This window comes from Melanotaenia boesemani, chromosome 20 (assembly GCF_017639745.1).
Source record: "Melanotaenia boesemani isolate fMelBoe1 chromosome 20, fMelBoe1.pri, whole genome shotgun sequence".
In the NCBI taxonomy this organism is placed as follows: domain Eukaryota; kingdom Metazoa; phylum Chordata; class Actinopteri; order Atheriniformes; family Melanotaeniidae; genus Melanotaenia; species Melanotaenia boesemani.
The window spans coordinates 14143108-14163733 of NC_055701.1; the positions used below are offsets into that span (position 1 = coordinate 14143108).

At 37.4% G+C, this 20626-nt stretch overlaps 1 protein-coding gene across 3 annotated transcripts in view; it reads right to left on the reverse strand.

Annotated features, from left to right (window-relative positions):
• Positions 1 to 414: 414 nt before the first annotated feature.
• Positions 415 to 20626, reverse strand: part of myo6b (myosin VIb) — a 37178-nt gene continuing 16966 nt past the window's right edge. For 2 of the 3 annotated variants that reach the window (XM_041972738.1, XM_041972737.1), the window contains 17 exons: positions 19844 to 19971; positions 19022 to 19117; positions 17565 to 17735; positions 15342 to 15380; positions 15042 to 15135; positions 14292 to 14422; positions 13985 to 14062; positions 13766 to 13895; positions 12997 to 13087; positions 11495 to 11645; positions 9971 to 10179; positions 9802 to 9880; positions 8419 to 8579; positions 5546 to 5649; positions 3847 to 3981; positions 2744 to 2962; positions 415 to 2590 (listed from right to left, as the gene is read on the reverse strand). In XM_041972738.1, coding sequence (XP_041828672.1) covers positions 2391 to 2590; positions 2744 to 2962; positions 3847 to 3981; positions 5546 to 5649; positions 8419 to 8579; positions 9802 to 9880; positions 9971 to 10179; positions 11495 to 11645; positions 12997 to 13087; positions 13766 to 13895; positions 13985 to 14062; positions 14292 to 14422; positions 15042 to 15135; positions 15342 to 15380; positions 17565 to 17735; positions 19022 to 19117; positions 19844 to 19971 — 2216 coding nt within the window. In that variant the 3' untranslated portion in view covers positions 415 to 2390. Of the gene's footprint in view, positions 2591 to 2743; positions 2963 to 3846; positions 3982 to 5545; positions 5650 to 8227; positions 8279 to 8418; positions 8580 to 9801; positions 9881 to 9970; positions 10180 to 11494; positions 11646 to 12996; positions 13088 to 13765; positions 13896 to 13984; positions 14063 to 14291; positions 14423 to 15041; positions 15136 to 15341; positions 15381 to 17564; positions 17736 to 19021; positions 19118 to 19843; positions 19972 to 20626 lie in introns of all 3 variants that reach the window. The other variant, XM_041972739.1, reaches the window with a different exon arrangement.

A 20626-nucleotide genomic window follows, 5' to 3' on the forward strand; every position in this document is an offset into this window, starting at 1 on the left:
GATTCAGCTGTAGGTTTCTAAGGACTCTAGGAGAGACTCTGGTTTGCTAATGAACAAACTAATTTGCTCTGTGCCAACCAAGCCTTATTTGATCAAGTTTCTTCAGGTGGCAAAGCTTATGGGGGAAGCCAAGGTGACCAGACACTGCTACCTGTTATTTCATGACACATCAGTCTGCCATTATGCAAGCTTTCAGCCAACAAGCCCTAAACCTCTTCACCTACTCAGCTAATTCTAAGCTTTAAGACAGTTTCTTTTCTTTTCTTTTTATTTTGCCTTGTCCCGCATCATAGAAATCAGAGTGATGGTCTGGCTGCAGTGCTGTGTCAAAAAAATTTGGGGGGAAAAGAAAGGAGAGAGTAAAGAGAAAAAGAGTGCATATAATAATAAAAAAACAGACCAGAATACACCAGATAGAAAGCAACAGCATAAGCTGTTTAATCTAAACAGGAAAAATCAGACAACCAGCTGCCATACCTGTAAGAAAAAAAAAAAAAAACCAAAACACCTGCAACATCTTCAAGAAAAACAAAGCTGACAATCATTGGGAGCACCTATAAAAAGACACAAATGTAACTCTGATTCAAATGTGAAATGTTTTGTTGTGAGAAATGAAAATGCTTCTTTTGAGCAGTGAGACATGGTGGTGGTTGTATCATGGTTTAAACTGGTCTCCGTCTGGACTAAGATGATTCACCATTATTAAAGGAACAAATGACTGGTTTGCAAGTCTTTTCAGCCAATAAACGGGACTAATCAAAATTAACAAAATTTTTTGTTACACTTACTGCTGCAAAACAAAGTAACACTAAACATTGAAAGCAAGGGTTAATTTCTTTCCCACTTGCAGATAGAATAATTTTGCTTTGGAATTATATGATTCATTAAGTTTTGTGTCATCTGTCTAACTTAACTATAAGTGACTGGTATGAAAACCAGATGTTTTAACTTTGTAAGATAGTGGGAATAAAATGCATTGTTTTAGTGTCTTTTAGTGTTACAAGTTTAAGGTAATTTCACTAAAACAGAACAAAAGACATATCATTAAATCAATAAGCAGTAAAAAGAAATCAAGTCATGAATTTCTACATTACATTAGTGTTATTAGTATTTATCCCTTTTTTTGGAATTAATTGAATATTATCCAGAACAAAAAATAACTATATAATGAAATTATTCAATAGAAATTTATTCTTTAAATGTTGATCATATAAATGTCATCAAAGCCTTGCGATCAGAGATTAAACCACTTAGCTTTTACTCAATTATTAATCCTCAAACTAATCTTTTTAGTACCTGTTGCCATTTGTCAAATAGACACCATGACTCTTATTCCCACTCATTATTTAACATCTCATCCAAAAGAACAAAACAAAAAGAAAAACATAACAGGAATATGTTTATTTTCTACAGTATTCCAGATTAAAGGGGGGTCTTACAGTAGAAGATCAAATACAATAATTATCTCAGTAGTTACAGTTTAGTCAACTTTATTATTGTTTAACTCATTTGGATGTTTGGATCTAAACAAAAGTTCAGCTGTAAAATGAGATGACAACTGTTCCTGGCCTAACAGTCAGAGTCAAGTAATCAGCTTACTGGTAATTACATTTTACATAAATGCACATAACACACATGCGCACACATTATATAACTCTCTGAAAGACAATCCCAAAACCATAAAACTGCAAACATGAAAATCTTTCCTTCTCATGTAACAAATAAGCAACAATACAAAAAAAAGCGCATCCCTTTACAATAATTCGTAGTGGACATATGTATACAAAGAATAAAATAAAGAGTGGTTTGAAAGACCTTTGTGACTTTACAACCACTACACTGTAATATAGTAATGAATTGTCTGTAGTTTGACCTGGTTATGAGCATGATTGTGATCTGACTACGTGTAGAAATTTGATTCTTCCTAATAACATCAGATTTAGTTGTTATCTCAAATATTGGAAAAAATATCTACTCCAGTGTCCTTGCATAAGGTTTGAGGTGTACAGTTAAACAGACTAAACCAGTTAAGACTTCCATGGTGCAACGAGGGTGCAATATTGCAATTTAAGGCCTCACAGTGGAATTTAAATTCATGCATAGATTAAGAAAAAAGACTAAACAGAAATGCTAACAATACAACGTCAAAGTGTTCCACTGCAAAATGTAAAGATATTATATAAAAAAGACAAAACAAAGAAACAAAAAAAGTTAATATAAAGAACATGTTTCAGTGTTTAGTACACCGTCATCTGGAACGTAGTGTAGATAGCATATTTGCCTACGGTTACTTTCTAGCATCCCACACACCACAGCCACTCTGTGCTGCTCTGAAATGTGCAGGTTTGTGTTTTTAGTGTTGTGTTTCATGGTGAGCTATACACTCTGATTCACTTGAGGAGACTCTGCAGCATTGCTGTAGCGTATGTTGGGCGGGCCTGTTTATTCTCTATGGCTTTCTTCAGGTACTGAATTCCATCACAGCGTTCCCAGATTTCCTCAAACTGCCTGGGAAGGATCTCCGCCCCTCTCTTCCTGGTGAGACCCGTTTCCTCCAGACTCAGCTCACACATCTCCATATCATCTTTGCCTGTGTGGTGGTGAATGACAGGAGATTTTAAGATTTATAAAATTTGTGGTTTCTAATAAATTCTCGTTCTTTGGTGAAACTGCTGATGGGCATCAGATGAGCGGCTGTCTAGATATGATTTTCCTGAAACAATGTCCGGAGCTGCTGACTCACCTGCGACCAACACAATAGGCTGTTTGTCTGGATGAAGCTCCATCTGTCTGGCGATCCATGGCCCATCAAAGTGAGCGTACCACCAGCCCTTCTTTTTATTTTGTGGGTCCTTGTACTGGTCGGCGGGCCGGATGAAAGGAATGCGAAAATAACGCTGTTGGCGGTTCATGGCCACTTCTTGATGCTGGGCTGTTGTTGGAGGAGCTGGGTTCTGTTCGGCTGCAGCGTGATCATCAGAAGCACAGATCAATCAGAAAAAAAGATTATTTAATAATGATAATGGTGGAGACGCTAGTTTATGTACAGAGTAGCATCTGTGATTTGGTCTTACATATACTGAATGAAACCTTGTAGTTTTTCAAAGATGCACTGAGCAGCGTGTAAAACTAAGAACAGAGCTATCAAAATAACACAAGATCAAAAAGAACCAAAGAAATACACAAATATCACATGACAAAACAGAAAAAGCAGCTTCTAGCCTCTTATGAAAGGCCCAGTATGACCTCTGCTGCCTCAGAAAAGGCCAGAATAAGAGCTAGATATGAGAAAATCAAAGTACAGATTTCATAAGATATCACATCAAGGGAGAAAGGTAAGTAATATCTTGAAAGTAAAGGTAACAGCTAATGTTACCATCACCGATCAAACCTAATATTTGTTTTTAGCTTAAAAAATAAACAAAAGAGAAAAAGATTTTTCAGTGTACTGGCAAACTTCAAGCAACTAAACGTGTGTGTGTGTGTGTGTGTGTGTGTGTTAGTTGCACAGACCACACAGATTTCAGCCAAGAATGAAATGCACAAACAAAAGCTGACATATCAGGAACAGATTAAAACAACTGGGAGTTACTTACTAATTAGATCAAAAATTTCTTACAGAAAGTGGCCTCAGCTAATTAATTGTTGGCTAACAAAGGCAGGTTATTTGTGAAGTTATTAACTCTTACCGGTGAATGCTTAAGCCCAATAAGAAGAGAATAAACACGATGTGCCTGCGGAAAGTTGTGCATGTGATGATGTTTATGTGCTGTAAGCTGTATGCTGAACTATTATAAGCTAATGTACAGCAACAAGATGCCACGTGGAATCAGGTCTTTCACTAACCATAGTCAGTGATGGATTTAGGAGCCCTCTGATCACTTCCGTCATCATTGCGTTTTTTGTTCTTGGACTTCCATGTGTGATAGACCTTCAGACGACGGTGGAACTCCTCTCTGCAAGCTGCCAACAGCTCGATGTCTGTCCACACAACACAAACACAGTAAGCATGCAAGAAAAAAATCTGTTCTATGAGGATTTGCTTTCTACATCTTTTACTTTTTGACATGCATTCTAAATTTGGAAGTGAAGTGGATATATTTTGCTTGGAAGATTAAAATTTGATAAGGGTTTTGTTGGTAATTTAAGACAGAACTTTGGAGATAATGCACTTTTACAGTGCCAAGATCAAATTGTATTGCAGCTAGTTTCACTCCTCAGAAGAAGCTTTGATGATATGCTTTTTTTATCTCACGTTGAAGAATTTAAAGTCCTTTTAAATTCACACCCACCCACACGTCTTTCGCTACATCCCTCCAAACACAACCGTTTATTTATTTATTTTTTTAAATAGCTTCAACAAACACTGATAACCATGTTAATTTGTAAGCTTAAGCAGATTATGTTACCTGTGGATCCCGTCAGGCTGTATCCACCTTCATTTGCCGAGCTAAGCTAGCTGGCTGCTGGCTTGGCTACATGTGTCACATACAGATGTAACTCTCCAGAAGAACCAGTACAACTGAAATTTGGCAGATTTCTGCGCTTTGGAGTCCTCGAATGAAGGCAATTAATCTTGAATCCTGTCTCTTCTCTGAGCTCTCTCCGACCAGTAAGACCAGACTGATATTCACTCTTGTCTGAGTTCTTGCTTTGTCACTTTCTCTCCTTCTTCTCCTTACTTCCTTGGATTTTATTGTCTTGTGTTTTAAGGTCAGAAACTTATGTAGTATTGCTTTAATAAAAGATTGCTGATGTATCAAAAGATGAAAAGGGCAGTGAAAATGCTTGGTTCTGGTGTACAGTTGAATACAAAATACACTCAGAAAAACCTCAAATATTCACCAGATGGGGACAAAATGACAATATATACAAAAATAACAAAACTCTATTTCTAATTTATATGAATTCCTACTGAAGCTAACACTACCTGTCAGCTTACATTGTGTTTTCTTCCCAATGACAAATGCAAAGAAATATTTAAAATCTTATTTAATTTTTTTTAAGAATATCAGATCACCATCAGTGGTGCTTCAAAGGTAGTTTTTGGGTAAAGCCACCAACACTATCAGAGCACAAATTAACCAGCTGTCTATGGAATCCCAGCAATAGTCCAGAATACACAATAACAGAGGCATTAGTACATACGCCAGCAAAAAGCAATTTGCTTTTCATGCTGACTGAGGAGAAAGTGGGTTTGGAAAAGTCTGTCAGCCTCCATAATAGTGATAATTTCCTCTCTCTACCTCTGAAACAACCCAATAAGGCACAGCAGCTGTGGGGAACATCCCCCTCAGAGCGCTTTTGATTTTTAGGCAAGACATGTTGTGTTCGCACTGAAATGAAGTTTAAACTTTTCAACAGCCACTTTAGGATCTTTGCAGATGAAAAGCTTGTGTGGAGAGAAATGTCACCCTGTGATTTTCTAAAGTGCCAAAACATGAGCTGATGCTGAATTACTTAATGTCGAGTAGGAGGTTGTAAGGAAGAGTTCAGAGCACAGAAAAGATGGCTTCACTTTGAAACTGAATTCAGGATTTCTCACCACAGGAAGTGTTGATGACATCTCGCAGCTCAGCATACTTCCACTTGCTGAGATCATACTTTTTCACACCAGCAGCAGCTTTGGTCGCCTGCACCTGAGGACCCCTGCAGCAAGGAACAGATGAACGTGGGTGAGAAAGGACAAAAAAAAAGAAGAAAGAAATAACCTGAATGTTGAGACAGATAAGTGTGACAAGGTTGGAGTAACAGAGATAAAGGGATTGAGGCTTCATACTTTCAACACTTATTATCATAAAAGTTCCACATTTGAGGAAGGTTTCATTTTACACATGAAGTACATTATGAGTCCAAACTTTTCATTTGAAACTGAAACTCTGTTTTTTTTAAAGAGTGAGAGATAACTGAAAAACAATGCATGCATTGCATTAAGATATAGATCAAATTAATAACAATGATGTTTTAGCAGCTTAAGGAATACTGTGGTGCTCTGAAGTCATGTCTCTCACTTCCTTGCTGAGTTTAAGCTGCTAATTCCTTAATAGGAATGTAGGATTTGCCTCTTCTAATTACAGTCAGCACAGTATCTCTGAACTGAAGACTGCTGATCTACGAATCATGAGCTTACCATCGAAATTCTTACTGACTGGAAAGATTAAACTCATTCAGGATCATTGTCATTCTGGCTGTGATGTGTGCCAGTGTGTAATAGTGATAAAGCAGAAAAGAAGCTTTACTTTTGTTGCAAGAAGGAAAGACATGGAAGTGAAGCAATGGCCAGCACTTGGCTTTTGGCAGTAGGTAAATGAGAAATGGCTGGATGGAGGAAAAGGAAAAAGCAGGGAAGCTGAAATCCTTTGGACATGCATGAAAGCTTGCATGTGCTTTGGCTCTGTGCTGTGCACATACAACACACATGACACTCTCTCTTTCTAAAACATCTCCTGTTAGTTGTCAGGGATCAGCTGACTCTCAGGAGTAGTTAGAGACATCTGCAGTGAGACCCACGGAGCCAAGACTGGATAGATAACACAGTACTGACTCATATGTAATTCACTGTATCTGCAGATAAGAGCTTTGATAGGAATTGTCCAGTGAGTGCTATAAATTATACCAGCACTAACTTTACTCACCACTTTAACTGCTATTCCTTCCCATAAAATAAATAAATAAAAAATAGAGGGAAATCAGCACTGTCTGTACTATGTTAACTACATTCACTAAGAATCCCAGAATGGAAAAGATGGAAAAGAAACAAACAGTGCTGTCAGCTATTCAAACTATTCTTTGCGGTGCATAGAAGAACTCCTTTAAAACTTCTAAATTTGAGAGGAAAACAGGGCTTACTTGTCTCAAACTGAGAAATAGGCCATCTTTTCGTTACTTGTCATGAAATTTTCTCAGAAAAGGTTTCAGAATTTTTGTAGTAAGCAGCAGAATGTGTTTTATATAGGAAAAGCGAGTGACTGAATGAGGGACTGATTTTGATAGTTATTTAGTAGCTGTGTTATTTTTCAGTTGCTAATTTTTGTACCTCTTTGACATGAGCAGAATCACACATTTATCAAGAGCCATTGTGTGAGGCTATGTTGACACAGAGAAATGCAACACTTCCCCTGTGTGTGTGTGAGACCAGATTTAAGTACCACTTTGACGTCTTTTGAGAACAAGCATACTAACTTTGTGCTGCAAAGGTCACAGCTCAAAAAAGAGCAATAACTTAATCTGCAATGTCAGTACATTAATATGCTCATGGTTTCATAATTAATGCACATGCATATGAGAATCATTCTCTCAGAGGAGGTTCTTTTGGCTTTTGTTTTGCACATTTGTTAACTGTGAGCACAGATTTGCAAACAAGTTCTCACCTCAGATCGAGAGAGTGCTACTGTGTGTGCAAAACATCACAGCTGCTGGAGACAAGCAGTTGTTACAACCATAGATGCGGGTTCTCTCTGACTAATCTGTGTTCTGCAATGTCTTTTCATTACCAAATTAGGCTAAAATAGTACTAAATAAATTAACAAAACCCAAAAGAAAACAGAAAAAGGATCAGAAAAAAACATTTTTACCTCCACCTTCATCTATATTGGCAAGTCTTGCCTCAACTATTTAAATATAATGCAAATTTGTTTGTTTGTAATCTTTTTGCCAGTAAATAAGAGTTTAAGAATGGTCCTCTTCATGGTCTGAGGCTCTAAAAACTTTGTGATTAAAAGTAGAGGCTCAGCAGCGTTAGTCATTAGGCTGTACTGAAATTAAAAAATTAAAAAACTATACATGTAGCAGGAGGTGAGTAAAATCTAAATAAAATATGTGCAAGTAAAAAATCAGTTCAGGAGACACAACACTGATGGCACAGTTAGGCTGGAGTGCACACAAATTCTGCAGACCCACTTTCAGAAGGAGGCTCATTCAGAGCCAATGAAAATAAGAACAGAAACAATGACAAAATTTTAATTTAGGGTTTAGTGTACCATCATTTTCTGTGGGCGACAGATAATTGCACAGTATCCTCTAAAATCTTCCCAGAATTGGCAGCACTAATATGTACAGAATGTCCATAATTTGGCTAAAAACTTCTTGAGAATGATAATTAGGCATCTTAATCTTCTATCTATTTCTAGCAACTGAGAGATTTGGGGCTACCATAGGGATTAAGAGAATGGGGGAGTAAGTTAGTGACTACAGCTGGTGTTAGGTACACTTGGTACTGATATCTTACATGGCTCTGGCTGAGGATGAAGAGATAGGAAGATCTGAAAAAGAGTCATCACTGGAGAAAACAAGAGAAAGCCAGTTATGCATAATGAGGTGAGTCTGAGCCATGAACTCATTTACTGTGTATGGCACACACAATTCATGCAGTAATGAACATGTAATGCCATGCACTGTGTCTGCAAAATTATGCAATACCTGCGCAGGCTAGCATCCGCCTGGCTGTCCTCAGTGATGAGCTCTGCTTCACTCTGAGCAATTCTCATGGCTAACTCCCTGTCTCTTCTTTCCTGCTCCAGTACAGCAGCATGCTGGGCCTGCTCCTCCCGCTCCAGAGCCAGCTGGATTTCCAGCTCTGCCTGTAAACACACACAAACCACAATTCAGCACTTTTACACTTGTGATTATTTAAAAACTACACCAAACAAGTTCCTGTCAATGATGACAGGAACGAATGCTGCCTTGTGTGCCAGACAGTTCAAAACAATTGGAACTCTGCTGTGTGTCTAAGCCTGATTAGACCTATTTATCCAGTTTGTTTAGCTACCAATCAAGCTTTTCTGGTCATTTGTCTAGACACAACAGGGGAATGAAAAAACATTAAAAAATAATCAGGTTTGAGGAATGTTTAACTGGTTTGACCTTGTTCATGTATTTTAAACCACCTTACACAACTCACAAAACATCTGTCTTACCTCTGTAATGACAGCATGCACCCATATACTGCGTAATGTGGAGTATAAAGATCTATCTGTATACTTTCTCTGGAGATTTAAACATGATGTTACAAGGCAAGAAAACCTGACAATATTCAGAGTAATGCATAAGAACTGAAATTTCAGAAATATAAATGTAACATAATACATTTAATATTTTGGAGGGGAAAAAAAGCCACTGACTGATTTTTAAAACAAGTTTCCCAAATGAAGTTGTTTGAGGATAGGAAAGATGTGCAGCTGAGGTTTTGGCAGCAGAATTCTGAACTAACTGGAATTTAGAAGAACTGCAGCGCCTGCTTTTTCACTAATAAAAGCTTGAGATTGAGTTTACAAGATCAGTTATAATATCTCTGAAATGTGAAGGTTTTTGATAACTTATTTCAAAGTCTCAGATGCTGAGGCTTCCTCAGATCCTCACATTTTTTATGCATGTGTTGCATCATTTCTTGTTTTAAGAAATGAGCTTAGTTACACTGATCAAAACAGGAATAAACACTAAACTTATCAAAGATTTGTTGAGCCTAAAATGATGTTTTCTAAATGTTTTTTTATGTTTTTGCATTAAACCCCACATGTTGCTCAGTCTATTGTATGTTTGTAACATGTAACCACTTTATTTTCCGGTCCCTGCAGTGGGCAGGAGGTCAGCTACTGCACCTCACTGGAGCTGAACAAAAAGCTGAGAGCAGACTGCAAAGGATTCATAGAATAAATTAATTCTACCATCTTCTGAAATTAATACAAAGACGAGAAAATTGCCAGTTATTTCCCCCCATGTATTTCACAGGCTTCACACCTTTATAATAAAAGGGTTTTAATTTTTTTTGTTAATAATAGAATATCACACTGTAGTTAGTCCAACCTGAATAACCTTTTCTTCCTCCTTTCTCTTTTTTCTGTCCTCTTCCTCTTGCTTTCTTTTCAGCTCCATTTCTGCTTTGCTAAAATTTAAAAAGAAAATGAAATGGAAACATTATGGAGATTCAACATGTTATTTCTATGTATTTTCACATCAACAGGTAATTCCTTACAGTCTTCTGTCCTCTTCCTCTTGTTTACGTCGTTGCTCCTCCTTCTCCCTTCTCTGCCTCTCCTTCTCCATCTCCTCCTCGATGCGTTTCAGCCTCTCGCTCTCTTCCTCCTGCTGCTTCTTCTTTTGCATGGAGGAGAGCAGCTGCTCTGAGCGTTTCACCAGTCCCTGGTACTCTGTGTCAATCTCCTTCCAGGTCATGACTGTGGCCTGGTGATCAAAAGAATATGAAATACAGGTCATGGTCAATAAGGAGGAAAAATAAATTTATTCATCCAACTATAACATATATGGCCTCAGGGGAGTTTAAAGGTAAGGACTGATTCAAGCATCAATTCCACCAACTTAAAAAAAAAATATTTCAGAGGATGCCATAATGCTTTTTTTTCCTTAGAATTAAACTTTGTCCTATGCGGACTGTCAATCAGGAAAGTAGAAGACATCAGGAAATGCCACAGACTCACACACGTCTGTTTCCATCACACAATCTCCCCAAGTGGCAACAAATAAGACAATGACTGACAGCGTGTCTGTCTATTGGACTTCGCAGCCACAGCGTTCAATTCTCCACATACTTGCCAGACAATCAGCGGGGGGAAAGGGGGGAGGGGGGGAGAGAAGGGGTCCTCATATTGTAAGGATTCATTAGTGTGAGTCTCTAACCGTGACACAGGGAGGGGAGATGACAAGGTCTTGTCCCGAAAGCATAGAGATATGAATGACAGCCATTGACATCTAATGCATTATTCACTCAGAGATGGCATGCCTGGAGCAATTTCTGAACATTCAAAATGCCTTAAGTGATGAAAGTAGAGGCTAATGGGCTTAAAGATTAAGATTGGGAACATGGAGCGGCTGTTTGGGATGGAAGGGATAGAAAGCATCAGGAGTCCCCAGTTTCTTAGTGTCACTCAGGATAGCAATGATCACTAATTATATTTGTTGATTGGATACAGGAAACTACAGCGAACAAAAATGAACGTTGACACAACTCTCTGCACACATATCTAGATACTGTATGAATGTGCTTTGATGATTTGTTGTACCAGGAGGGTCCAATAAAACGGATGCATATTGCAAGGGAAGAGCTGGGATTTCACAAACCAAGTTTGATCATTTAGCAAAACAACCTCAATAAATTAAATTATTGGACAAGGGTGGAGTCCTCTGAGCTCTTTTTATCCTGAGGTGATTGAAAATATTGATTCTGTGAAAAAGAATGAGAAAAGGGAACAACCCACTTTGTAATGGCCTTGGTGTATTAAAAGGAATAAGGCCTTCTACAAGGATAAGGCTGCTTATGGATCTACAGATGAACAGATCTTATCAAATAAATATGAAGCAGGCAAGTTTCCAGCAAAGAAATGTACAACAAACACAATATGTTCAACATACACATTATGCCTAAAGCTATTAAAAAAAATCATCTACACAAACAGGTTACAACCAGCAGAATATTAAAAGCTCAACTGAACCTTTATCAGGAAGCCAAAATCTTAAGAATATAGAAAAAAATTTGCATCACCTTTATTTTTGCCAAGAGAGCATCTATGGCGGCAGCCAGCTCCTGAACTTGTTTGGCCATCTCGTGTTTGCCTTCATTCAGCTCGTTGACCACCTCATTGAAACGTTCCATGTGTTTCTTCAAGTTTCGGACTTTCACCATACCATCAATTCTGTTTCAGGAGGAGGTGCGAAGTTAGTAAAACGTTCATGAAAATCTTTTGGGGGATTTGTATTCAGCTATAAGGAAAACCCACTAGAATGTTGAAAAGTGATGGGTGTACAATGTATCCCTAAAAGTGGGATCACTAAAAGTAAAAGTGATCCCACATGAACTTTTTTTTGTCATTTTATAAACAACCTCAGTGGATTAGATTTCATTTTTGTAGATTTAAGCTTGAGCAGACATGGTGCAGCTGTTAGGAGTGTTGTGGTATCACTGCTGACCAGCTGACTGTGAGTGTGGGTCTCTTTCTGTCTGTTTTAGCTCAGTGTTGCTGATGTGTGAAGGGTGTACCCCTCACCCTGAAAGGGGATAAATAGTTAAAATGGGTGGATTACATGATGAATAATATTACTAGTATTAACATGATTAGTAGTAGCATTGCAATGTAATTCTATAAAAGTAATTAAATATGTAATACACACAGTAAATTTAAGTTTGTAGACAGTAAACATATAGTTATTTATGGGGAAATCTGTTACCAGTATTTATGTGGGAATTTGCAAGGACGCAGTCACACAGCTTATGGTGTGTTTTACATATACATAAGAATATGCTATCTTTTAAAAATAAATAAATCAAAACAGGAGTTTAATTTGACCTACCACTAATTAAAAAATAAGTTAAGCTGTATTTAGCTGTTTAAAATCTGTGTTTGTCTTCTGCTATCCATTATATAATACTGCCACTGACAAATATGAGCCTGTGAGTTGTAGTAGTTCAGTACCAGTGTTTCAGTCTCAGGGGAGAAAAACTTGTTTTTATTTTTCCAACAGAGGATGGTTATATGATCATTGATTTTCCACAGATCTTCTCCCTCCTGAATAAATATCAGTGAGGGAGGTCATTGCATTACTTTGTAGTTGCAGAGTCCGTGTCGACTTCCTACTGATTTAAAATTTGCTCATAACCTATATTGATCACATTCTGTTTCAGTGTGTACACCGTGGACATTTTATTCATTGCCAATATACCCAATCTTTCTTTTTTTACATATTTTGTTTTTGGTTATATAAATAAAGGGTCTGTGTTAGTGCTGGTTAAACATTTAGAGACACTTGCAAATTAAATTTAATTTTAAAACATTAATGTGATGCTTTCACCAGAAGCATATTTTTTTATTGCATCCAAACAGACACATGATATTTCCCACAGCAGTTCAGGTCCACAGATAATTTTCTGGATTGATTTGAACAGAGATGTGGGACAGCCATCAAACTCATCAAGCGTGAATCTTTTCAAATAATAAAGCCCACTGGAGAGTTGGAACAAAAAAAGAAATAATAAAAAAGAAAATTCACCTTGGCTTGTGTTTCTTCTTACACAGCCACATGCGGACAGTCTTTTGAATCTTAATGCAGGCCTGAGCTCTGTACCCCATTTTATTCCTCACTGGTGTAGAGAGGACAAAAGAAGAGACACAAATTTACAAAAATACTTGTGATACTTATCAATGCTACAGAATTAACTTTTATTTCATCCAGGAGCTACAATTCAAAGGGGAATATAATGCTTATTAATTCATTCACACAAAAGGAAACATTCATTATAAGATGAAATGTTGAAATAATAGGAAAGAAACAAATGACCAGGGCCAGAGGCAGTGCTCTGTTATAGCTGTAATGTAATTTCATTTGATGCTTTTACGCAAATATGCCAGAGTCAGCCTGCACTTTGTTTAATGGTGAAAATCGATAGTTTGGCACTGCATGTAGCAATTGCTTCTGGAGTGCTGTGTCTTATGGCTGGAGGCTGCTTCTCTCAGAAATACAAACTAAATGAAAGGTGTGAAACATCAGTGTGAAATAACTGCCGCTGGCCATGCAGGTATACAGTGGCACATGAAAGACGGGGGAAGTTCTTAAACAAACCGAAGTTTAACATTAAAGTTTTGAAGGTTTGGTGGATATTAAAAACAACTGTAATGTTTGATAAATACATTTTTTTAAAAAAAAAAGAGGGCTAATTTTATCAAAGGCATGATGAGTGAATATTTATTTGGGCATGTTTGCATTTGCTAGTCACTTTTTGAACATTTTTTTCTTGTTTTTTTTGCTGTGTTTAACCTACGTTTGATGACTGAAAGGGAGCACCACTGGACCTTCTTCCAGCGACTGCACAGCAACCACTTGTTGACTTTCTTCAGCAGCTCAGCGAGGTGTTCTGGATCAGACTTCATGATCTGGTCGAACTCAGCGAACTGATGCACATGGACATAACTCAAACTCTGATCTTTGTAGCTGAGGGTATTAAGATTGTGTATTATAACTGATAACATTGAAATTTTACCTTTCCTGGACGAAAGAACACTCTTGTCAGTCCAAACTTAAAGTCATTATCATTTAGACCCAGCGCCTTAAACAAAGCCTGCAAAGAAACATGAACAGGTGCACAGCATTATTGTATATGAAGCCATAAAAATATTCATTATGTTAATAATTTCCCAGAAGAGCCTGTTTGGCTTGTTGTTTTTGTTATGGGCCTGTTACTCAGCTAATAAGGATTTATTCAAAACAGATTAACTCATTATTTTAAACTGTGTACACACAGTATTTCTCCACTCTAGGAGGGGACTATTCAACTTATGTAAGCCCACCTTGCAGAAGAGTCGTGGATTCAGCCGTGTAAGTTTATCTGGCATGTAAGCCTTATACATGTTGTAGAGCTCATGGAAGGGAGCCCTGGAGGGGAACCCCCCTTGCATCAGGTCCAACACAGATACCATTCCTATTTAAATAAACATACAGAGTTTTTATGTATAAACTGGAAACATCATCTCTGACATGTACCATATCGAGAGCAACTGTGTGCATGTATGTATGTGAAAATAGATCCATCATGAAGCATAACAGAATAAAAACGCAGCATGGACTGACTTCAGAATGAATAAACCAGCACGATTCTACTTGATGTGTTTTTAGAAGTAGGATAAAGGAAATTACAGCCTTCATAATGACTATTTTAAGTGCCCAAGTGGGTTTGCAATTTTTAAGAAAGCCTAACAATTGTTTACTGAAGAGTTATGATGGAATATAGGTGTGTGCCAAACAAGGATAAACTGCTCTGTCTTCTAAGGCTTTTCCAGGTAAATATAACATAATATAACCTTTGTTGAAAGTGGTGTGAATTTCCTTTTCTTAGAAAAAATAAATTAATAATTACAACAAATTGTATTTACATGATTCTGTCAACTATTTATTATATTAAATAAAAACCTTTTGCTGTAGGAGTCAAAAACATATCCTAGTTACCTAACTTATCTTGGCTGTATTTATTCAGCTTAAAAATATTTAGAAAAATTGTAGACTTCCTAAAATATTTCCATCATATTTTGTGATGGTCCTACCTGAGCACTGCAGCTGTGAGAGAATCAGAGCTCCTTCAAACTGGTGACTGACCATCTTCAGGTTGGGTTTTACACAGCGGATAAAACTTGAGCCCTTCACAAATAAGGTTCAATCAGATGAAATGATCTTTCTCAGCATGTGACTTCTCAGTCTATCTCAATCTCTGCTTTAAGTAGCATAGAAATAAAACATATCTGGACAGTAATAACAAACATACTTTCTGATGTTGTAAACATTGATTTGCTTCATGTTGATTTTAAAGAAGTGAAAACAAAAAGAATGTAAGTGATTTTACTCACAGTGCTGCGAAGCTTCTCGAGCAGAAGGTTCAGTTGAGTCTGTTTGGGCAAGTAGACAAAGGGAACTGTTTAATTATTTGGTTGGAAAAATGCAGCCAGCAGCAGGTCTGAGGGCTTCATGTCCTTGTCTACATTAGGGATGATCCACTAAATGCTTATAATAAAAAAAAGCAGAAGTCCGGATAGGGCTTACCTTACAGATAGTGAAAATCTAAAAATAAACAAAAAAAAAACTAAAATATGCTCCTCTTTCTGAAGTCAAGAGGGATTTGAACAAAAAAAGGTATTTCTTAATGAATTTCGCACTTGTGATTTACACCTGAAGGACATAACAAAACCATGTGCACCAGTAACCTAATTTTTCCACATATATTTTGCCTTAAAATGATTACAATCTAAATCTATAATAAACTAATCAGTCTTCTCTGTTTATGTCACATTAACACACATCATTTAGTGCTCGGGTGAGAGGCGAGCGCACACATCCGCGACACACAACATAAAATTCACTCTGATTTTTTTACTTAGAAGGCCACAGAGTCGGATGATTACATGAATTGAGAAGAAAACTCCTGAGGGAAGTTTCTGAATTGATTCTTTCACTGAGGCAGTTGCTTAATCTTGACTTGTTACATATCCCCCTCATTGCTTTCCCAACATCTCTCTGGGATTCCAGCTCAGCGTTGGTCAGCATGCAGTCAGACTGGTGTCCTTTAGCAACTGAGGTCTGCGGTGCCTCAGTTCTTTGTACCTCCTGTTATTCAGCCACAACGAACATGCTGGCCTTGTCCGTCCCCAACACCTGACCCAGAGTTGTGGATAGTGTGTATGTAACTCTGCTCTAAGCTTACACATTTTCTAAAATGTGTTGGCAGGATGTCAGAAAGTTTCACTGATGATGGAGGCGACTTGCTCCTTGTGTGGCGTTAACTCCGTCATCTCTAAACCAACTCCTGAGGCTACAACACTCTGCTGGTGTTCAGCATTCCTTCTTTTTACATTAACTTTCATCTTGGATTTTTTTTTTTTGGCCCTGGTGTGATGATCCAATTCTGCTGCATTTGTGTTTGTGAGAGGCAATTCAGAGAGAATGTTACCAGCTTACTGCAGCAGTTTTTGGCTTTTTTTAAATCTTTTTCTTTTTTTGGTGTTGGTTACGGCCCACAGCGGCCTGTGTACTCGTTTAATAAATCATAAACAACTCTGGGTCAGCCTTAGCAGCTATTTATTCAGAGAACGCAGCATTATCAACACCAGAAGAAAGATCATCCATAAGATTGGGTAGCAACCTTAAAACTTGAACAATTTGTCCATTATAGAGAAAGTAGATCTTTGTGTGGTTCAAAAAGTTCTTCACTCGACACACAAATGCAACAGAAACATAAAGACTCAATAAAGGCATTTACCTTCTCAAATATGATACCACATCAGTTAACACAGAAGTAGTATAAATCTAACCAAATAAGCACTAAAACAAAAAACCAGGCTACTGCACTATACCCTCACTAACTATTTCATTTAAGTAAATCACAACACATTTCAACACCATTACTGAACAAATACAAAGCATGCTGGGAAACTCCACCCACCTACCTTCAACACCCTAAAAGTTTGTTCAGGCTATTTCATCCTTCCTCCACACCTCTGGTCTAACCATATCAGTTTCATATTCTGTGAAATTCTACTACTTTTTTTACATTTCTGGTGTGTTTTTCATTATTTGGACAAAAGGTGAAAGCATGCCACATATTTATACTCCTTTGCATATTTATTAATGGGAGGACATAAGGTGGTCCAAGTGGCACGTGCAGCTGCACTCAGTTCCAAGTCAGTTGGAATGTATCAAGGAAAGATGCGAAGGTGATTAATCACAGCTTACAAATGAATTAATCATGATTAATCACCATTTGCAACTATGCATGAAATATGCCATTTTTTCCTGTATTGTATCAATAGAAAGAGTCAATGCTTACAAATATTTAATGTTAAATGACTTTCACTTAGGTAAACATCAAACATTAGACGTCCAAGATGTCCATTATGTGTGTATATATATATATATATATATATATATATACACAATTAGTTCACAAAAGCACAAAGTACAGACACTTGAGAGTCAGCATTCACTAGATTATCACTGACAGAGAAAAATATTGCTGTTATTAACAATATTTTGTTAAGTGGTAGTTATAGAGGTGATGAGCTTAAACAGTATCTGACCTTGAATTTGTTTCCAACGCTGATGAAGCTGAGTTTGCCTGCCTTCTGTTTGGAGTCCTTGGAGGTGCTGGAGTTCTCAAATAGCTCTCGAACAAATTTGTCTTTTGATTCACACACTAAACTCTCCAAGGACATGTGTAGGGCATCATTATTCTTCTCCACGAACCGTGTCTGTCAACATACACATGCACTGCATTCACTCATGTGGTGGCAGACTTGCTAGTATACATGCTAGTATACACTACAAATAAGTGCACATTGAAATAAAGAAGGTGTCTGTCCTTGCAGTTCTTCTACTGTAGGTAGATTTTACGTATGTATGTGATTTTTGTACTAAGAAGAAAAATGCATTATACATATGTTTAAGAGTATTTTCTGAGCTTTTATAGCTCAAAGATTAAAATCTTTGGGAAATATTCCTAGCAGGAATTTTAGATCCTGGCTTCCTTCGACTTGAAAATAAGATCCTTTGATCAGACATTATAAAAATACTGCTTATCAAAAATTTATATAAAATTTTTTTCAGATAAAAGATCATATTACAGAAAAAAAGGAAAAAAAAAACTAAGGTCTGTGTCACTTTTTTCTTAGTTTGTTTTTAAAAAAAGCACATGCATCAGTGTAATCTATAATGCTCTTAAGGGATGTTGTTAGTACTAGGAAATTTAAGCAGACCTGGGTGAGGACATTGGTAGCTGGAGATCTTATAAAAAATGTTGGGAAAAAAAAAACAGTACCTGATGTAGGGCAAAATGACACAAAGTTTAACGTAGTGTGTTCATCACCTGATCATGTCTCCAAATTTAAGCCTGTTGGGTGCAAAATAAATACTGTGGGCCTCAGACACTGGTTATAGCCATGCTCTGTATTACAAAGGTACTGGGAGGCGGTCCAGCATGAACTGCAGACCATGTAAGAAACTGAGCTACAACTGCCATCCTGCATCTCTTCTCCAAGGTCTTCCCAATATGTGCTTTAGTAATGCAAATTATGGAAGACTGTTCAATATCCTGACATATTATGCAAAAGAATACTAGTTTATTAGATTTCTCTTAAGAACCAAACAGTATGTGACTGGAAAAAGACAAAATAGCCTAAGACAGGGGTGCCCAAGTCCGGTCCTCGAGATCTACCATCCTGCAACTTTTAGATGCAACCCTTCTCCAACACACTTGAATCAAATGACTGGCTCGTTACCAGGCCTCTGCAGAGCTGAATGACATTCAGATGACCTCTGATTCAAGTGTGTTGGAGAAGGGTTGCATCTAAAAGTTGCAGGATGGTAGATCTCAAGGACCGGACTTGGGCACCCCTGGCCTAAGATATCCTTTTGGACTCCAAGCTATGGAGGCTTGTCAGTGTCAAAATGTCTGCTTTCTCAACAGGAGTTGGCAGTGTTGGTGTCTCTCCTATTTTTTCTTCTCATTCTTGTTAACAGTTTTTTTTTTTTAAATTACCGTTTCATAACATACTGCTCCTGCAAAGTGTCTGATCATAAAGCCTTCATCATCTCGGATATTTCTGTGAACGGCCAACTTTGACTTCCTGGGAACCTAAGTTGAAGAGGAAATAAGTGAATTATAGAAAAACACACACACACATATAAAGAAAAAAAATATGCAAAAACTGCAAATACCATCTTAAACTTTGCTCATGGTAATCTGTAGTCTAACAAGTGTCTTATCTTGTAAAGCTAGAGTTATGTATGTCCCTGAAATAAAGCGTTCTTCAGAATCAACTATAAATAATGTTTAAGCTCTATTAGTTTTATCAGTGAGAGGAGCCATAATGAATGACACTGAAAAAGCAGTAAAACCGTGAAGCAGAAATGTTAGTTAACATCACATTCAAGGATTTTAGATAGATTTTCATTTAATTAAATTTATGAAACAGCAATCTTTAAAAGAGATAACAGCAGCTTGGCTGCAGCCAATCACCTCTAGTCTTTTGCCTGAATTGATGTCAAGACTATGTTTTTAAAAGGATTTCATGCTTGCACATATGCAGGCAGCGTGACAAACAACAATGGCAAAGACAGAGACAGGGGTAGGGACTGGAACTGTGAGCCATTTACAAAACTGTCATAACATACAGGACAACTAAAACTGATCACAATGACAAAACATATAGGCACCCACATTTTTCCAGACCAAATAAAGAACTTAGAGCACAAAGAAAATAACAATACAAGAGAAAGGAAGAAAAAAAGCAAAGAAAGAGGAGAGAATAAGACAGTAGAATAAGGGAGAGCGAAAAGGAGAACAGCTAAAAGGTCTGACCGTCAGTCTAAAGTGGTCTTTATGTTTGGTGTGAACAGCCAGAGCGAAATGCTGGTCACTAGGCTGAGGAAGACGATTCTCTTCATCCAAAATGTCCAGAATTCCCACCAACTTTGCTTCCACAAGATCTGGAAAAGACAAATACCATATTTACCTAACAACCACAGCATTATGCTTTATATTCAAGCCCAGCTCTACAATGTTCAGGCAAGTATCCGTAATACAGTCATGTGAAAAGGAAAGTACATCTCAGCAAGAAAAAAAGAGATGGTAAGCTAAATTGAAAGAATGTAAAAAAAATAAATACATTCCATAATTCAACAGCTTGTAGGGTAATCTTTAGCAGAAATACATTGACATAAATGTTTTCTATGTGATGTTATCAGTCTCACATCATTACAGAGGAATGTTGGCCCACTCTTATTTCATTGAAGTTTGCAAGTATTTGTTTATGCACAGCCCTCTAGGTTCCACAACGTTTCAATCAGGTCGAGGTCTGGAATTTGGGTCACGGTAAGACTTTGAAATGTTCTTTTTTTCAGCTGTTCCATTGTAGATTTGATGCCATATTTCAGATCATTTCCATGTTATATCTTGTTGCAGCCAAGCTTTAGCTGCAGGACAGATGCTTTCACATTCTGACCTAAGAACATTTTGGTAGACAGAAGAGTGATTTGTGACTGCAGTGGCTGCAAAACAAGCCCAAATCATCACACCTCCACTACTGTGCTTGACAGTTGGTATGCAGTTTGTGATGATATTATTGTGGTGCTGGGAAATATG